The 19,650-nt window shown below is 35.1% G+C and overlaps 1 protein-coding gene across 1 annotated transcript; it reads left to right on the top strand.

The window, feature by feature from the left end:
• Positions 1-9,420: 9,420 nt before the first annotated feature.
• Positions 9,421-16,853, top strand: KLRC1 (killer cell lectin like receptor C1). The gene is given in 9 exon segments (XM_002822908.3): positions 9,421-9,594; positions 11,598-11,815; positions 12,206-12,301; positions 12,817-12,870; positions 13,400-13,551; positions 15,155-15,255; positions 16,122-16,209; positions 16,211-16,262; positions 16,265-16,853. Coding segments are annotated over 8 exon segments (777 nt in total). The 5' UTR covers positions 9,421-9,594; positions 11,598-11,628; the 3' UTR covers positions 16,312-16,853.
• Positions 16,854-19,650: the final 2,797 nt, after the last annotated feature.

Genomic DNA, 19,650 nt, shown 5'->3' with positions numbered 1-19,650 from the left:
AGTGGGAGACTCCAACACTTCACTGACACTATTAGACAGATTATTGAGGCAAAAAATTAACAAAGATATTCAGGACCTGAACTCAACAATGGACCAAATGGATCTGATAGACCTTAACAGAACTCTCCATCCCAAAACAACAGATATATATTCTTCTCATCATCACATGGCACACACTCTAAAGTCAACTACATAATTAAACATAAAACCATCCTCAGCAAATGCAAAAGAATGAAAATCATACCAAGCACACTTTCAGACAATAGCACAATAAAAAATAGCAGTCAAATCTATAAAAATTGCTCAAAACTATGCAATTACATGGAAACTAAACAACATGCTCTTGAATGGCTTTTGGGTAAATAATGAAATTAAGGCAGAAATAAAAAAAGTTCTTTGACTATAATGAGAAATAAGATACAACATAGCAGAATCTCTGGGACACAGCTAAGGCAGCATTAAGAGGGAAATTCATAACACTAAATACCCACATCAAAAGTTAGATCTCAAATTAACCACCTAACACCACAATTGAAAAAATTAGAGAAGCAAGAACAAACCAGCCCCAAAGCTAGCAGAAGACAAGAAATGACCAAATCAGAGCTGAACTGAAGGAAATCAAGACACAAAAAGCCATTGAAAAGACCAATGTGTCCAAGAGTTGTTTTTTGAAAAAAATAATACAATAGACAGACCACTTGCTAGAATAATAAAGAAAGAGAGAAGACTCGAATAAACACCATTACAAATGATGAATAGAATGTTACCACTGACCCCTCAGAAATAAAAACCACCCAAACTACCACAAACACCTCTATGCACACAAACTGGAAAACCTAGAAGAGATGGATAAACACCTGGACAGATACACCCTTCCAAGACTGAACCAGGAAGAGACCAATAGCAAGCTCTGAAATTGAATCTGAAATAAATAGCCTACCAACCAATAAAAGCCCAGGACCTGATAGATTCACAGCCAAATTCTACCTGTTCTACAAAGAAGAGCTGGTATAATTCCTATACAAGCTATTCCAAAAAATTGAAGAGGGGACACCCTTCCCTAAGTTATTCTGTGAGGCTAGCATCATCTTGATACCAAACCTGGTAGAGACACAACATAAAAAGAAAACTTCAGGCCGGCTGTGGTGGCTCATGCCTGTAATCCCAGCAATTTGGGAGACCAAGGCAGGCAGATCACGAGGTAAGGAGATTGAGACCATCTTGGCCAACATGGTGAAACCCCGTCTCTATTAAAATACAAAATATTAAATGGGCATGGTGGCACTCGCCTGTAGCCCCAGTTACTCAGGAGGCTGAGGCAGGGGATTGGCTTGAACCTGGAGGGCAGAAGTTGCAGTGACCCAAGATGGCACCACTGCACTCCAGCCTGGAGACAGAGCAAGACTCTTGTCAAAAAAAAAAAAAACAAAAAAATCTTCAGGCCAATATCCTTGATGAACATCAATGCAAAAATCTTCAATGAAACACTTGAAAACAAAATTCAGCAGCACATCAAAAAGCTAATTCACCATGACTGAGCAGACTTCATCCCCAGGATGCAAGACTGGTTCAACATATGCAAAACAATAAACATGATTCATCACATAAACAGAACTAAAGACAAAAACCAAATGATTATTTTAATAATACAGAAAAGGCTTTCAATAAATTCAAAACTCCTTCATTTTAAAACTCTTAACAAACTAGGTATTGAAGGAACATACCTCAAAATAATGAGAGCTGTCTATGACAGACACACAGTCAACATCATACTGAATGGGCAAAAGCTGAAAGAATTTCCCTAGAAAATCAGCACAAGGCAAGAATGACCTGTCTCACCCCTCCTATTCAACATGGTATTAGAAGTCCTAGCCAGAGCAATCAGGCAAGAGAAAAAAATAAAGGACATCCTAATAGGAAGAGAGGAAGTCAAACTCTCTCTATTTGCAGGCAACATAATTTTATATCTAGAAAACCCCGTAGTCTCACCCCAAAATCTCCTTCAGCTGATAACTTCAGTAAAGTTTCAGGATACAAAATTGACATGCAAAAATTACTAACATTCCTGTACACCAAAAACAGTCAATCTGAGAGCCAAATCAGAAATGCAATCCTGTTCACAATTGCCACCGAATGAATAAAATACCTAGGAATCAAGCTAACCAGGGAAGTAAAAGATGTCTACAATGAGAGTGACAAAACACTGCTCAAAGTAATCAGAGAAGACACAATCAAATGGGAAAACATCCCATGGTCACGGATAGGAAGAATCATTATTGTTAAAATGGCCGTACTGCCCAAAGCAATTTACAAATTCAGTGCTATTTCTATCAAACTACCAAGATATTATTCACATGACTAGATAAATAAAACTATTTTAAAATTCATATGGAACCAAAAAAGAGTCTCAGGGGCTAAGGCAATCCTAAGCAAAAGGAACAAAGCTAGAAGCATCACATTACCTGACTTCAAACTATAATAGAGGGCTAGAGTAACCAAAACAACATGGCACTGGCACAAAAACAGGCACATAGACCAATGGAACAGAATAGAGAGCCCAGAAATAAGGCTGCATACTCATGATCATCTGATCTTCAAAAAATCTGGTAAAAACAAGAAATGAGAAAAAGACTCCCTATTCAATAAATAGTGCTTGGATAACTGTCTAGCTATATGCAGAAGAATGAAGCTGAACCCCTTCCCTACACTATATACAAAAGTTAACTCAAAATGGATTAAAGACTTAAATGTAAAACCCAAAACCATAAAAACCCTGAAAGGCAACCTAGGCAATACCATCCTGGACATAGGAATGAGCAAAGATTTCATGACAAAGACACTAAAAGCAATTGCAACAAAAGCAAAAATTGACAAGTGGGATCTAATTAAACTTAAGAGTTTCTACACAGGACAAGAAACTATCAACAGAGTCAACAGTCAACCTACAGAATGGGAGAAAATATTTGCAAACTATGCATCTGATAAAGGTTTGATATCCAGAATCTATAAGGAACATAAATAAATTTACAAGAGAAAATCAAACTCCATTAAAAAGTGGGCAAAGAACATGAACAGACGCTTTCCAGAAGAAGACATACATGCAGCCAACATGCATATGAAGAAAAGCTCAATGTCACAAATATTACAGAAATGCAATCAAAACCACAATGAGATCCCACTTTACACTAGTAAAAATGACTACATAAAAGTAAAAAAAAAAAAAAAAAAAGATGCTGGCAAGGTTGTGGAGAAAAGGGAACACTTATACACAATTGATGAGAGTGTAAATTAGTTCAACCCTTGTGGAAAGCAGTATGGTGATTCCTTAAAAAGCTAAAAGAGGAACTACCATTCGACCCAGCCATTCCATTACCGGGTATATACTCAGAGGAATATAAATCACTTTACCTTAATGACACATGTATGTGAATGTTCGCTGCAGCACTATTTATGATAGCAAAGACAAGGAATCAACCTAAATGCCCATCAATGACAGATTGGATGAAGAAAATGTGGTACATACACATCATGGAATACTATGCAGCCATAAAAAAGAACAAGATTATATTCGGTGGGAATGTGGATGGAGATCAAGGCTATTATCCTCAGAAAACTAACAGGAACAGAAAACCAAATACTGCATGGTCTCACTTATAAGTACAAGTTAAATGATGAGAACTTATGAACACAAGGAAGGAAACAACAGACACTGGGGTCTACTTGAGAGTGGAGAGTGGTAGGAGGAGGGAGAGGAGCAGAAAAGATAACTATTGGGTACTGGGCTTAATACTTGGGTGATGAAATAATTTGTAAATAAACCCCCACAACATGATTTACCTATGTAATAAACCCTCACATGTATTCTAAACCTAAAATTAAAAGATGAAAAATAGACTGCCAAAAGGCTACTAGAACTGATAAATGATCTTAGTAGGGTCTCAGGATATAAAATCAATGTACCAAAAGCAGTAACATTCCTATACACTAATAATGTCCAGGCTGAGAGTAAAATATAAAACACAATCACATTTATGATAGACACAAAGAAAATGAAATACATAGGAATACAGCCTACCAAGGAGGTGAAAGAACTCTACAAGAAGAACTACAAAATTCTACTGAAAGAAATAAAAGATAACACAAATTAATGGAAAAACTTTCCAAGCTCATGTATTGGAAGAATCAGTATTGTTAAAATGGCCATACTGCTTAAGGCAATTTACAGATTCAGTGCAATTCCTATCAAACTACCAATGCCATTCTTCACAGAATTAGAAAAAAACTATTCTAAAATTCATATGGAACCAAAAAAGAGCCTGAATGGCTAAAGCAATTTTAAGCAAAAAGAAGAAAGCTGGAGGCATTACACTGTCCAACTTCAAATTTTACAATAAGACTACAGTCATCAGAACAGCATGGTATGGTACAAAGTAGACATCTATCCTAATGGAACAGAATAGAAAACTCAGAAATAAAGCTGCACACTTACAGCCATCTGATTTTCAAAAAGACAGACCAAAAAAAAGGAATATAAATGGACTCCCTATTCAATAAATGATGCTGATGAAATTGCCTTGTTGTCTGGGGTAATATCTGAGGTTTGTTGTCCCATGACCACAGAAAACTAGGACGTGAGGTTAGCAGAGGAAGTTTCATGGGCAAAAGAAAGAGAAGAGATCTCTGCATAGGGAGGGGTACTGGAGAAAATGGGTTGCTGCTTCTGCAGTGAAATGTAGAAGGTTTTATAGATGAGCTTGAGGGGGCAGTGTCTGATTTACATAGGGCAAAAAAGATTGGTCAGACTAGGCATGCCATTTGCATAGCGCTTAAAGAAGCTGGCCACTCAACCCTAATCTTTTATTATGCAGATGGTTGTCTACCTGGCCTGTGCCTTGTTGCCTGGTTCTTTATTAGTGACAAAGAAAAGGGAAGATGGAGCCTCCATGTTGAAAATGCGTGTCTTCCAGTCAGCCCCTTTTCTATTGGCACAGCTGCCAGCATGCACCCATGCAAGTCTCCAGCCTGCCTATCTATGTCTGCTGCTTGATTTTTCAGGCTGCTCTTTGTTAGAAAAGAAGTTATTTGGGGCTGCTTTTTGTTAAAAGGGAAGCCTTGCTGAGGATTCCTTTACCCTCACTATCTGCCTAAATAATTTCTTTCTAGTTCCTGTATCACTAGTATAACTGGCTAGCCATATGCAGAAAAGTTAAAATGGACCCTTACCTTTCACCATATAGAAGAATTAACTCAAGATAATTAAAATTTAAATGTGATACCTCAATCTATAAAAATTTTAGAAGAAAACCTAGGAAATACCTTTCTCAACATCAGTCTTGGCAAACAATTTTTTGGCTATGTCCTTAAAAGCAAGGGCAATAAAAACAAAAATTGACAAATGAGACCTAAACTAAAAAGCTTCTGCACAGCAAAATAAACTATTAATGAAATATACAGACAACCTACAGAATGGGAAAAATTATTTGCAAACTATGCATCTGACAAAGGTCTAATATCCAGAATCTATAAGGAATTTAAACAGAACAACAAGGAAAAACAATAACCTCATTTAAAAATGGGCACAGGACATGAACAGACACTCCTTAAAAGAAGACATACAAGTATCCAACAAGCATATTAAAAAGCACTTATCATCGCTAATCAACAGAGAAATGCAAATCAAAACCACAATAAGATACCATCTCACACTAGTCAGAATGACCACTATTTAAAAGTCCAAAAACAACAGTTGCTGATGAGGCTGCAGAAAAAATAAAATGCTAATACACTATTGGTGGGAATGTAAACTAGCCTAACCGCTGTGGAAAGCAGTTTGGAGATGTCTCATAGTACTTCAAACAGAGCTACCATTTGACCCTCAATTGCACTACTGGGAATATAACCAAATGAAAATAGATCATTATATCAAAAAGATGCATGCACTCACATTTTTATCACAGCATTATTCACAACAGCAAAGATATGGAATCAACTTACGTGCTCATCAGTGGTGGACTGGATAAAGAAAATGTGGCATATATACACCATGGACTAGTACTCAGCCATAAAAAAGAATAAAACCGTGTCCTCTACAGCAACATGGACAGAGCTGGAGGCCATAATCCTGAGCAAATTAATGCAGGAACAGAAAACCAACTACTGAAGGTTCTCACTTATAAGTGGGAGCTAAACACTGAGCAACCTCAGATGTAAATATGGGAACAAAAGACACTGCAGGGGAAGAGTAGGGAAGAATGGTTCAGAAAACTACCTACTTTGGATTATACTCACTATTCTGGTATAATATACCCATGTAACAAACCAGCACATGTACTCCCTGTATCTAAAAATAAAATTTGAAAAAAAAAAAACTGGGAAAATACTCAAGGACAATTGACTGGCCAAAGATTTTTTGAGTAATACCCCACAAGCACAGGAAACCAAAGGAAAAATGGATAAACGGGATTACATTAAGCTAAAAAATAAACAAAACCCCCCACGAGATTCTCATATCTTAGACTTTTGACAGTTTGATTATATTGTGCCTCATAATAGTCTTTTCTGGGCTGATCTTGCTCGTGATTCATTGAGCTTCATGAATCTGGATTTCCATATCCTTCCCAAGTGAGGAAGGTTTTCAGACAGTATGTCTTTAAAGAAAAAATATTTTTGACCTTTTATGTCTCTCTTCTCCTTCTGAAGTTTCTATACTTTCTATACCATATTCTTGGTGGTGTCTCAAAGGTCTCATGCTTTCTTTCCCACTTTTTATTCTTTTTTCTTTTTTTACTCTAATTTGTTAATTTTAAAAGACTCTGTTTTGAGTTCACTAATTCTTCTGCGTGATTGAGTCAGGTATTGAAACTCTCTATTGACTTATTTATTTCTTTCATTGTGTTCTTCAGCTCCAGAATTTTTGTTTGGTTCTTTTTAATGGTTTATATTTCTTTATTAAATTCTTATTTTGTCCATGTATTTTTTGTTTTAGATTTTTTAGTACTCTTTTCTTCTGCATCTCACTGAGATTTTTTAAGATGATTGTTTTGAATTATATTAAAGGAAATGTATAGATCTCCATTTATTTGGATCAGTTGCTAAAGCTTTATTAGTTTCCTTTGGTGGTGTCATATTTGTCTGATGCTTTGTTATTTGTTTATCCTTGTACTGGTGTCTGTGCATTTGAAAGAGCAGACTCTTTCAGTCTTTACAGACTGTTTCAGTAGGTTAAAAGCTTCTCCCGTTAGCGCTCTGGGCTGATGAGATTGCCTTCAGTATCATGGTTGAATGGGGTTACAGCCAGATCACATGGTTGCTTATGGGTCCAGAGTGGGATCTTTGGTTCATGATCGTGTTACTAGGGCTTCTAGCAGGCTTGTATCCTATTTAGTCCCTCAGAGGACCAAACTGGCTCTACAATCATACTGTATAGGGCTGGGGATGGGGATGAGAGTCCACTTCAAGGTCTGTAGATGGTGGGGCTATTATTAGGTGTGTAGTTGGGGGAGAGTTTATCTAGTTTCCTGGGAAGGCTGCTCATGGGTCTCTGAGTGGGTTCCTCAACCTGTGGCTGACAGGAGTTAGTTCTAAGTCACAAGGTTTCCTCGGGGTCTATAGCTGAAACCAGTGTTTTCATGTCTGTCTCTGGGGTTGTGGTTGAGTGTGTTTTCTGGCAGGTCTGTGGGCAGGCAGACTTGCCTCAGACTGTAGTTGAGTTGGGCTGAAGCTGGATCCAGGATTGTTTCAAGATCTGAAATAAAACTAAGGTCTGTGCCTGTAGGGGCACTAATGATGTCTCTCTTCAGGTCCCTGTGTGGGCAAACTGCTCTCTAGCATAGCTGAGAAGGGTTGAAGCCCCTTTTCTGTCCAATTTAAGGATCTGCTGTGAAACCTAGGTCAATGGTCTCCTAGTTGGGACAGGGATGCGCATGCCCTCCCTCTGTATCCTGAGCTGGCAAGACTGCTCACAGTCCACAGCTGAGAAGGGGGAAGGTCAAGATTCAAGGCTGTTTCAGAAACTACCGTGGAACTGAAGTCAGCAAGCCTGTACTGCTGACAAAGATGAGTGAGTCTCACAGCAATTTCCTGTGATTAACTCAGGACACAGTTGAGAGGAGTTTGAGTGGAGATTCAGGGCCATTTTAGTATCTTCTATGGGACAGAGGTCAGCAAGCATGCCCCAGAGGTACAGATGTATATGTCTCCCAGGAAGTCTCTGTGGGTGAAGGATGGATCTCAAGTTGTGGCTGACACTAGTTAAAGCCAAGTTAGAGGGCTGTTTCAGGGTCTACCTTGAGACTACAGTTGATATGCCTACCTCCTGAGACACTAGTGTGTGAGTCTCCTCCTGGGCCCCTGGGCAAATGGTTTTGGCAGCATGACCAAGGGCTAATGGGGCTGAAGGCAAGTCCGTAGGAGGATGGGTCTCTTTTCAGGTCTGGAGATGGAATCACTGTTGGTAAGTCTGCCACTTGGATGCAAATCTATTCCCTAAAACAACCCTCCTAGGTCTTGGGTTCCACTGGCGTTTTACAAACTCCTACTTGAATTCCAAACTCCCTCCAAGGAACTTTTGTCTGCGGATGGCTGAAAAATTATTGTTGCTGTGGGGGCATATGTGTGGGGGATCACCTATTCTGCCAATTTACTGACGTTCCTCCTACTAAGATTTTAAAGTTACTTTTTCCCCATACATAGTTTGACTTCAGTTTTTGTCATTTACAACTAAATATTTCTATCAAAGTTGAGATAATTTGTTATGGCAGAGAATGAATAAATGAAGAATGTAATGAATAGCTGTTTAATATTTCAATTTCTGGTATGCTAATATATTTCAAAATTGATTAATATTTTACCTATCCAAGATAGATTTATTTTTATCAAGGGTCATCTGAAGATTAAATAATCTATTTAAAAAAATTAAATGCAAAAATTTAAGAACTAAGAGAAGTTAATAATATAACTTTGGCAATGATGCTTTTTGTGCCAGCTACAATCAATTGAGTAATTACTGCAGTAATTTTTCAGAATAATTAAGGAAAAAATCAGTAGATATCAGTTGATAATATTACTATGATTTTTAGAATGTTTTCTATTATAATGGAAGTGACATAATAAAATAATATAAGGAAAAGAAGTATGCAATGTTAAGATTTAGCAACCTAGTCTAACAGGCACTCTTAACAAGGTAAGGGTTGGCAATGTTTGTGATCAAGACAGAAAAAAAAAAAAAATTCTCATAGGCACTTGAAAAATGGACCAACTAAATGACACACTTTCAAAGTCAACCTTGTACTTTTAATAGACCAAGTATCCTATATTTTGGAGGTGTGTGATGAGATAAAACTGATTTCACAATAGCCCATGTGTAGAATTTCCTGTTCAAACCTTAGTAACACGTTGATGAGAAATCTACTTTTTCCACTCTTGACTCACTCTGAGCCTTCACAGGGCAGTCTGCGAAGATTGCAGGCATTGTTTGATCTTGTCTTGGATTTATGCCTTTAAATTTCACCTTTTATTACACAGCTATAGCAGGCCTTTTTATGAGACTAACCTGGCCTCTCCACTAAAGGATGTGTGACTTTCTGGGGACAGAAGGTATGTGTTGCTACTCTCCAACTCTCTACTAGCCTACCTCATTTAGTGGGTGATTACAAGTGCTCAATATGATACAAAGGAGGTATAATTAATATACAATAAAATCAAAATAGAATATTGCTGTCTTCATTTGAATAACTCAGGGTAAAAACCTAAAATATGAAATATGTTGAAGGATTGCTTAAAGTTTTCAAATTATTGTTTGTGGAAATCTAGTGGGTTTGTTGATCAATAGAATTTAAGTGAAAGCTATTAACATCACAATAATGAACAATTAATTTTGTATTTTGTAATCAGTACATCATGTATCTTTGAATAATAATTTATATTTAGCTTAGCCATTAAAGATTATTAAAATAAATTAATCAATTGATGAAAGCCAAATACAATTCCTCAGACACATAGATTAAAGAAAAGCAGTTTCTATTTTTGATAAAAATCAGAATGAGGTAGGTTACATAAAATGCTAAAGGTATTACAAAGCAATAAAAATACTTTTTAAAAATTGGTCAAAATATTGCAAAAAAAGATGTAGCGCACGGACATAGGAGACTTATCTGAAGATTTATTTTCCATGCTTTAACTGACATGAATCAGAAACAGTAACATAACAATTGTGACTAAAATAATAATTAAAATAGCTAATGCTTATTGAGAACTTTAAGTGCCAGGTTGAGTGGTAAATGTTTTACATGCAACGTTTTATATGTTCTTATTCCCGTTTTAGATTAACAAACTGGGTTATTAAAAATAGAATAACTTTTTAAAGGTCACACATTATAAGTGTCAAAGCTAGAATTCTAGATCTCACTGACTCCAGAGCCCATTGACTAAATGATTTAATTACATTATCTGAAATTTTACAAGTACTTATACAACTAAAGTGGCCTTTGCTCACTTTGACAACCATAAAATCATTCTATAAGTTTAAATGAAATGTGCTTTAACATGATTACCTATACTTTTATTTATCATTTTTTGGTCCATAATTTAGCCAGGAAATAAATTACCAATTAGTAATTAAATTACCAATACTTCTATAAGTATTAACAATCTATGTAGTGTTCCTAATACTATTTAGGTTATGCATAAGTTAACTGTGTCACATAGCATTTTCTGTCATATACAAATATTTAAATTTTTATAATTTTTAATAAATAATTTTTAATAATTTCTTAGAACATTTCAGCCATTTAACCCTATTGATTTTCATTAATGTGTATAAATTACTAAATAAAAGTAATGTAGTGCAAGAAATTTATATATATATATATGTCAACTTTACTATTACTCATGTGCAGGCCACATAGTCTTAACCATTACTGGATTTCAAAATTAACATAAAAATGAGTGCAGAAGTTTTTCTAATACAACATTTTAATTTTTAACACACGTAAAGCATCAGACTTTAAGAAACATATTTTTATTCCTGAACTTCTTTATTCCTTAGTAATTTATTGCTTCTCATTGCCCCAGCAATAATATTTTGTCAAATGTAGAAAATTTATCTTTTTTTTTTTTTTTTTTTTTTTTTTTGAGTCAGAGTCTCACTCTGTCGCCCAGGCTGGAGTTCAGTGGCGCGATCTCCGCTCACTGCAACCTCTGCCGCCATGTTCAAGAGATTCTCCTGCCTCAGCCTCCCGAGTAGCTGGGACAACAGGCGCCTGACATCACGCCCGGCTAATTTTTGTATTTTTAGTAGAGACGGAGTTTCACCGTGTTAGCCAGGATGGTCTCGATCTCCTGACCTCGTGATCGGCATGCCTCGGCCTCCCAAAGTGCTGGAATTACAGGCGTGAGCCACCGCACCCGGCCCAAAAATCTTTTTTTAAAACAAATATTCATAAGAAACTCGTTTAGGCTCGAGGAAAATTAGAGAAAGAACTTTAGATTCTTTAATGCAAAATGAGCTCCAAGACTCATTCTCCACCTCACCCTTTTAACTGCACTAGGGAATCTTGTATATAAACCATTTATTAACTTCTTAGCTACTGTTATTATAGAGTACAGTCCCTGGCATCACACACTGCAGAGATGGATAACCAAGGAGTAATCTACTCAGACCTGAATCTGCCCCCAAACCCAAAGAGGCAGCAACGAAAACCTAAAGGCAATAAAAGCTCCATTTTAGCAACTGAACAGGAAATAACCTATGCGGAATTAAACCTTCAAAAAGCTTCTCAGGATTTTCAAGAGAAGGACAAAACCTATCACTGCAAAGGTAAGGCATTTAAAAGATCCTCAGTATAACAGTCTAGGATGTGCAGCTTGGGGTACAGGAATGTGGGGAAAGAGAAGAGAGTGCTCATACGTCTTCTATTTGCAAACATCAGAATTCCAAGTTGAGATATGCTATTTCAATATAAAATTTGAAGACTGATTTAACTCATTGTTGAAATTTGTAGTCTTTGTCAAAGAATTCATGGAGCATTATTTTTACTGAAAATGCAATGGTATATTATTCTGAGAAAAAGGTTACAATGGGAGATGAGGGTTTGGGGTCCAAGTTTCTCTGTATGAGTCCTGTGCATTCAGGTTCTCTTGTCTGTGAATCTTCTAAACGGCTGTATCCACCTCTCCTTTCGCACTGTTCCCATTTCTCTCCCTGCAGATTTACCGTCAGCTCCAGAGAAGCTCATTGTTGGGATCCTGGGAATCATCTGTCTTGTCTTAATGGCCTCTGTGGTAACGATAGTTGTTATTCCCTGTAAGTCTATTTTAGAAGATTACAAGGGGAATTTTCATGTTAATGATTGAATGTGCCTCTAAACATTTCACATTTTCAGGGAATAGAGTTCTCATTGTAATGTATATATTTGGACTAAATGTGAAATGATTATTCTGAATTTGTCAAAGAATAAATGAAAGAATAATTGTTGAAAGTATTTGCTTCTGATGCAATTGTATGTATATGTTTGGATTTCATAACTCAAAAATATGCTCTAGGAGTCTGAAAAACTTTACTGAGAAATAGAAATTAATTTTTGAAAGTAGTTAAATCAAGAATTATAAGAACTATATGAGATGGTGAAATTTGGTTCTTTAGATCTATGAAATACTTTTCCAAAAAACCACTATTACTTTATCAAATTTTTCTTAAAATCAATTTTATTCCATATTATTCTAACTCTAAATAATACAAAAAAATTCAAACAAAAACTTAAAATTATCATGATTGATTTAGATGCTAATTTTTTACAAAGATTACTTTAATTTTTCTAGCTACATTAATACAGAAGCACAACAGTTCTTCCCTGAATACAAGAACTCAGAAAGGTATATAATAATTTTTAAAGTTTTAATATTGTACAGTTTATTTTTTCTTGATCTTAGGCTGTACAAAAATAAAATTTGGGGTGAAAAATTATAAAATTTGGCAATAAATGTTCATAAATAAAGATTAGAGTAAGGCATTCCCTTGTCATCAACTGTAAGTAAAATCACTATGCTTTCTTTCTATCTGTTGTGTTCAAATTCTTACTGCTATAATATGATAAGATACAAGTTATTTATTGTTCCTTAAAAATCAGATTAGTTTGTTCATTGATTTTCAAGACATGTATAGAGTGGATTTTTGTTTGCTGGTTTGCTTTATATGGGAACACAATTAGGAGATGAGAGGCTGATCCTTTATTGCGCATCTGTGTATAAGTGACTGGGTATTTTTAAAGTACATATTTACCAGCCCATGAAGATGCATAGATATGTTGCATACATGTAGGTTTATACCTTTGCAAATATGTAAACTAATTTTCATTTTTAAAAATTCATATTAGTCTAGATAGTAATTCATTTCTTTATTTAGCACATCGTTGTGGCCATTGTCCTGAGGAGTGGATTACATATTCCAACAGTTGTTATTACATTGGTAAGGAAAAAAGAACTTGGGAAGAGAGTTTGCTGGCCTGTGCTTCGAAGAACTCCAGTCTGCTTTCTATAGATAATGAAGAAGAAATGGTAAGATGTAAATGTTTTAAACACTTTATGAAAAGCTTATTTTGGTCAATAATATATTTGTAGAAATCATCCATATGTGTGGGTATATACATTTAGCTTATATATTTTCAAGTTTATGTAATATTTAATTGACTTAATAATGTTTTAAAATTAATATACTACTAATGTACTTTTGATTATTTTCAGTTTTTGCTTTTCATGGAAAACCATGCTTCTATAAATGCTTTGAATCCACAATAAATTTTGCTGTCTAATTTTATTGGGCATGATGTGATCTGGTCTTGCAGATTGATCACAAAGTGAATGAACTCATGTGATACAAGTCAGATCATGAAATAAAAGTTTCCAGCTCTAGCAGTTCCACCCCTGTGTATGCCCTCATGACTTATCCTGACTCCTCTCCAAAACACTGTCTTGACTTTTAATGTTATAAATAACATTTGCCTGTTTTTGAATTTATATAAAGAGAATCATACGGTGTGAATTTCATGTCTGTCTTTTTCAATCCTATCTGATATTTGTGCAATTCCTCCATATTATTGCAGTTATCTGTCGTTTGTTACTGTTCACTGCTATACTACGTACAAAGAACACTAAGAATCCATTCAATCCTGTGTCTCTGGATGGGGAAGTGAGTCTCATGCCCTCAGGGACAAAGAGGACCCAGGGTGGTGCACTGGCAGTCATTGGGTTCCTTTGCTGATCCTCCTCACCCACATCCACCCTGGTGTCTCTTGGTATGAGAAGGAAGTACTTCCTCTGGCTGTATTATAGGTAGCAGGTCACCTGGTAGATCATGCTTGCCAGTGGCACCAGCCTTGTCTGTTGTTGTGGAGGGGACTCCCCTTCAATACAGAACAGGAGTGAGCTTTGCTGGGCCTCCTACTATTGCCAGGTTGGGTGCAGGGAAACAGCAGACCGAGGTCACCTTCTTCTGTGGGGTGGGGGACTTAACATGCTCGCTCAGACACTTTGTTGATCTCTGATGCTAGGATCCCAGACAATTTCATCTTTCTCTTTCCACCTTTCAGAGTTTTCCATTGCTTTTGTCTTTCATTAATCCCAGAGTTTATAGTTGTTTTTAGTAGGGAGTAGCAGAGAGAGACGAGTCTACACCACCTGGTCAGGACCCCTGTTATTCCATCAAAACCGAATCAGATAAAAGTGAGGGCTTATCTAGTTAAAGAATGGTGTGGTGCCCAGAAACCCAATCTGTAGCTTCTGTGTCATTTATGTCTGAATGACAGCCTCTCATTTCTCTTCTAAATCTCCAACTCTGAGAAATATAGTACAAAAATAGATTGATTTAGTCACAGTATCTGGAGGAATGAATGCACAGTATCGGGAAACTTATTAAAACCCTTCCTGTGTTTATTCTGTTAATTGGAGTAACTATTACATTGCAAGAATTAAAATGTCTTTATTAACATGAGAATAAGAATGAAAGTACTAAGTATAAACGTTGAAGAGTTCATTTATATCAAAATTATAATCATTTATGAAAGTTTTGGATACTGCAAATAGTGGTTTTCAACTTTAATGTATTGTTTTTGTAATGTTTTCATAATTATTATTTAAGTGAAAATTCTTTCTTTTCTTTTAGAAATTTCTGGGCACCATTTTACCTTCCTCATGGATTGGTGTGTTTCGTAACAGCAGTCATCATCCATGGGTGACAATAAACGGTTTGGCTTTCAAACAAGAGTAAGTTGTTTTGTATGGTGCTATATTAAAAAAAAACATATGAAGGATAAATTCAGAAGAATAATATGAATAAATTTATGTGGAATCATAGACATGAAGAAAGATGTGGAAAGTTAGTGAAATGTTGATATAAATATTTTAGAATAGACCATAGTAGTCTGTATATGTCAACCGCTCATTGGTCAGCTAGTAACCTTCTTGGTTATGAGATGGACCAGAGGTGTCCAATCTTTGGCTTCTGTGGGCCACACTGGAAGAAGAATAGTCTTGGGCCACACATAAAATACACTAACACTAACGATAGCTGACGAGCTAAAAAAAAAAATCACAGAATGTTTTCAGAAAGTTTACATATTTGTGTTGGGCCGCATTCAAAGCTGTCCTGTGTCACATGCGGCCCATGGGCAGCGAGTTGGACAAACTTGAGATGGACTATCAGGGAATTGCAGTGCTTGTTTTTATTAAAAAGTCACGCTTACATTTTTACTTAATATCCTCAAAGCACAATAGTAGTGCTGTTGGCATATTGCTATAATTTTTTTATTAGGAGTTATTGTTGTCAATCTCTTATCGTGCCTAATTTAGAAATTAAACTTTATCATAGTTATGAATATGTAGAGAAAACATAGTCTCTCTATAGGTTCTGTACTATCTGCCGTTTCAGGCATCCACTGGGGTCTTGAAACATACACCCCGTGGATGAAGGGGGACTACTGTATAGAGTGTTCAGAATAATGACTCTAATATTATGAAAAATGTAATTACTCTTTCCATAAAATTCTTTTCTTACAGTACATGGAAAATGCTTTTGTCTCATGAATCATTTGCTTAAAATGTAACAGAATATGGATTTTTCTCCATTACAGGATAAAAGACTCAGATAATGCTGAACATGACTGTGCAGTGCTACATACACGTGGACTTATATCAGACAAGTGTGGATCTTCAAAACTATATCATTGTAAGCATAAGCTTTAGAGGTAAAGCGTTTGCGTTTGCAGTTCATCAGATAAATTTTATATTTCTTCAAATAGAAATAATATTATGATTGCATAAATCTTAAAATGAATTATGTTATTTGCTCTAATAAGAAAATTCAAAATCAATTATTGAAATAGGATACACACAATTACTAAAGTACAGATATCCTAGCATTTGTGTTGGGCTCATTTTGCTCAACATGGTATTTGTGGTATTCAGCCTTTCTAAAAGTTGCATGTTATGTGAGTCAGTTTATATGAAGTATCAAGAACAGTCAAACCCATGGAGACAGAAAGTAGAATAGTGGTTACCAATGTCTGAGGGAGGTTGAAATAGGAGATGACCACTAATTGATAGAACATTTCTTTGTGTCATGATGAAAACTTTCTAAATTTCAGTAGTGGTGATGGTTGTGACTCTGTGAATATACTAAACATAACTGATTTTTAATCATTTTAAGTGGATGAAATGTATGCTTTGTACATGACACTTCAATAAAGCTATCCAGAAAAAAAAAAAAAGCCTCTCCTGGGATTGTGACTACATTTATTCTCTAAAGTAATTTTTAAAGATTAGCTTCTTTATAATATTGACTTTTCTAATCAATATAAAGTGTTTCCTTCAATGTACTGTGTTATCTTTAATTTCTCTCTATCGTATTTTGTATTTTGGGGGATTGAAGTCATACAGAAATGCAGGTATTTTACATTCATGCTTTTGTAAATGGCATCCTGATTCTAAAATTCCCTTTAGTAATTTTTGTTGTTATAAATAGAAATACAATTGATGTCTGCATTTTGATTTTATATCTAGTTATTCCACTGATTTTATATATTTAAATCTATTATGTCAACTATTGATTTTTTTCTGGTTGTTCTATATAAAGAGCAATTTTATCTGCAAATGATCACACTTTTATTTTTTTTAATCCATGTGCTATAACTTAGTTTTATTTTCATTTATTTTCACTGGCTAGGGTTTTATACCCAGAGTTGAATAGAAGGTACAATCGAAGTTCTGTGTGTATCATATGCATCATTTTCTGGTTTTGGCAAAAAATACTTCAACATGTTATTCATATTTAAAAAGCTTGGTATTTTTTTCATCCTATCTTTCTCATATCAAAGCAGTTTTATAATATTCCTATTTTCTAATAGATTTTATCAATTGTTGTAACATTTTTATTAATTTGTATCAGTTGGAATGATATACGTTTTGTTTGTATAACGTTTTATAAACTTTTATTTTTTCAAATGTTAAACCAGCCTTTGCTTCTGAAATAGATCCATGATGATCATTGTATATTTCCCTCATAAAATATCAGTGCTGGCCGGGTGCTGTGGCTCATGTCTGTAATCCCAGCACTTTGGGAGGCTGAGACGGGTGGATCATGAGGTCAAGAGATCGAGACCATCCTGGCCAACATGCTGAAATCCCATCTGTACTAAAAATACAAAAATTAGCTGGGCGTGGTGGTGCGCACCTATAGTCCCAGCTACTCAAGAGGCTGAGGCAGGAGAATCACTTTAAACCAAGGGTCGGAGGTTGCAGTGAGCCGAGAGTGCACCACTGCACTCCAACCTGGCGACAGAGGGAGACTCTGTCTCAAAAAAAAAAAAAAAGAAAAAAATTAGTGTATATATATTTTATGTAGGGTAAGATTTGTTTCTTCATCCATGTTCACAAGGATATTTGACCATGTTTTTATTCATAGCTATATACTTGAAAGGTTTTGATATCAAGGCTATCTTAGGAAGAATTTCTCTTTTTCTGTAACCTAGAAGCATTTGTTGAGAGTACTGCTTTATTTTTAAATGTTATAATTCACTAGTAATGCCATCTGAGTTTGTAGACTATTTTTCTAGGAAAGTTTATGTCTAAACTGAATTTCTTTAATACATGTAGGATATACTCAGATTTCTATTTGAGGTACTGCATTTGGTAATGAGTATTTATGAATTTTCTATTTCATATAGACATTAAAATGTAATGAAAATATAGTTTTATTGCCTCTAATAACTGTAAAGACCATAATGGTATTTCCATGTTTAATCTAGAAATAGGCCAGTTGTGGTGGCTCAAGCCTATAATCCCAGCACTTTGGGAGGCATCACTGTGCCCGGCCCTTATCAATTTTTTAAAATGTTAAATTTATTATTTTTGTGGATACATTAGTAGGTGTATATTTTTAGTAGTCTTTCATCAAATTTTAAAAGCATTTTCAATAAAAATACCTTTGGCCTTGCTGTTCTCTCTATTATAACATTATTCTTTATCATGATTTTTTACTGTTTATTCATTTTTTTCTTATATATCACTTGTATTTAATTGTAGCTTTTCTGTTTTTAATTTATTTTAGTGTATTCACAGGTAATTTAATTTTTAGGTCATCTTTTGTAATATATGTACAGTGAGGGCAATCAGTTTTTACAAGAAAGAGGTTTGTTCTATTTTTCTTATAATTCATATAAAAATTGTGACCATTCATTTTGATAATTTCTTTCACCTATACATTATTTAGACATGTATTACTGAATTTAAACCATGTAAGGTTGGCAGATTTTTTTTTATTGACTTCTATCATAGGCAAACTGTAGTTACAACAGTTTCTATGAAGCTGGAAATATTCTTCGTCTTTGTGTACAAAGATGTGGCTAGTGTGCTGAGAAACTGGTTTTACATGTTATTTATTTTGTATTAATTAATGTTGAATTAGAATAGCTATTTTTTTACTGTCCACTCGCCAAGCTTGGCTAGTGGTACTACATTGAAGTCATAGTCATATATTTTTTACTAGTATGCTTAGAGTTATGAGATTATAGTGTATCTGGGAAAAATATGTGAAATTAAATATGTGGGTATTCTACATGTGTGTGAGCGTGTGCATATGAGTGATAACTACTTGTCTAGTTCAAATCTTTCTATAGGCTCCCTGGCCTGTTTGTGTGTTAAGCAGTGAAAGAAAAGTGTTTAAAATCCCATTTATGATTGTTTACTTATTCACTTTATTCAATTGTATGTTGAACTTGTATCATTAGGTACATGCAACAAAAATGTATATTACTAGTGGTTTGGAAAATTAATCTTACATTATGAAGCATGCTTCCTCAATTCCAGTAAAGGGCTTGCCTTATATTAAGACAGCACATTAACTGTAATAGTGTTCTACCAGTTTGTGAGGCATGGTATATGTTGTTAAATATTTTATCTTCATCTTTCCTTTTTTAAAGATTTTAATTTTAATTTCAGTGGCTACATAGTAGGTGTATATGTTTATGGGGTCCATGAGCTGTTTTGAGATAGACATGCGGTGCATAGTAATGACATCATGTAAGAATGGTGCATCCATCTCCCTAAGGATTTATCCTTTGTGTTACAAACAAACCAATTATACTCTTTAGTTATTTTAAAATA

The sequence above is a fragment of the Pongo abelii genome, chromosome 10 (assembly GCF_028885655.2).
Source record: "Pongo abelii isolate AG06213 chromosome 10, NHGRI_mPonAbe1-v2.0_pri, whole genome shotgun sequence".
Lineage (NCBI taxonomy): Eukaryota > Metazoa > Chordata > Mammalia > Primates > Hominidae > Pongo > Pongo abelii.
The sequence above is the reverse complement of the archived record's forward strand: the minus strand, read 5'-3'. Positions and strand labels throughout refer to the sequence as shown.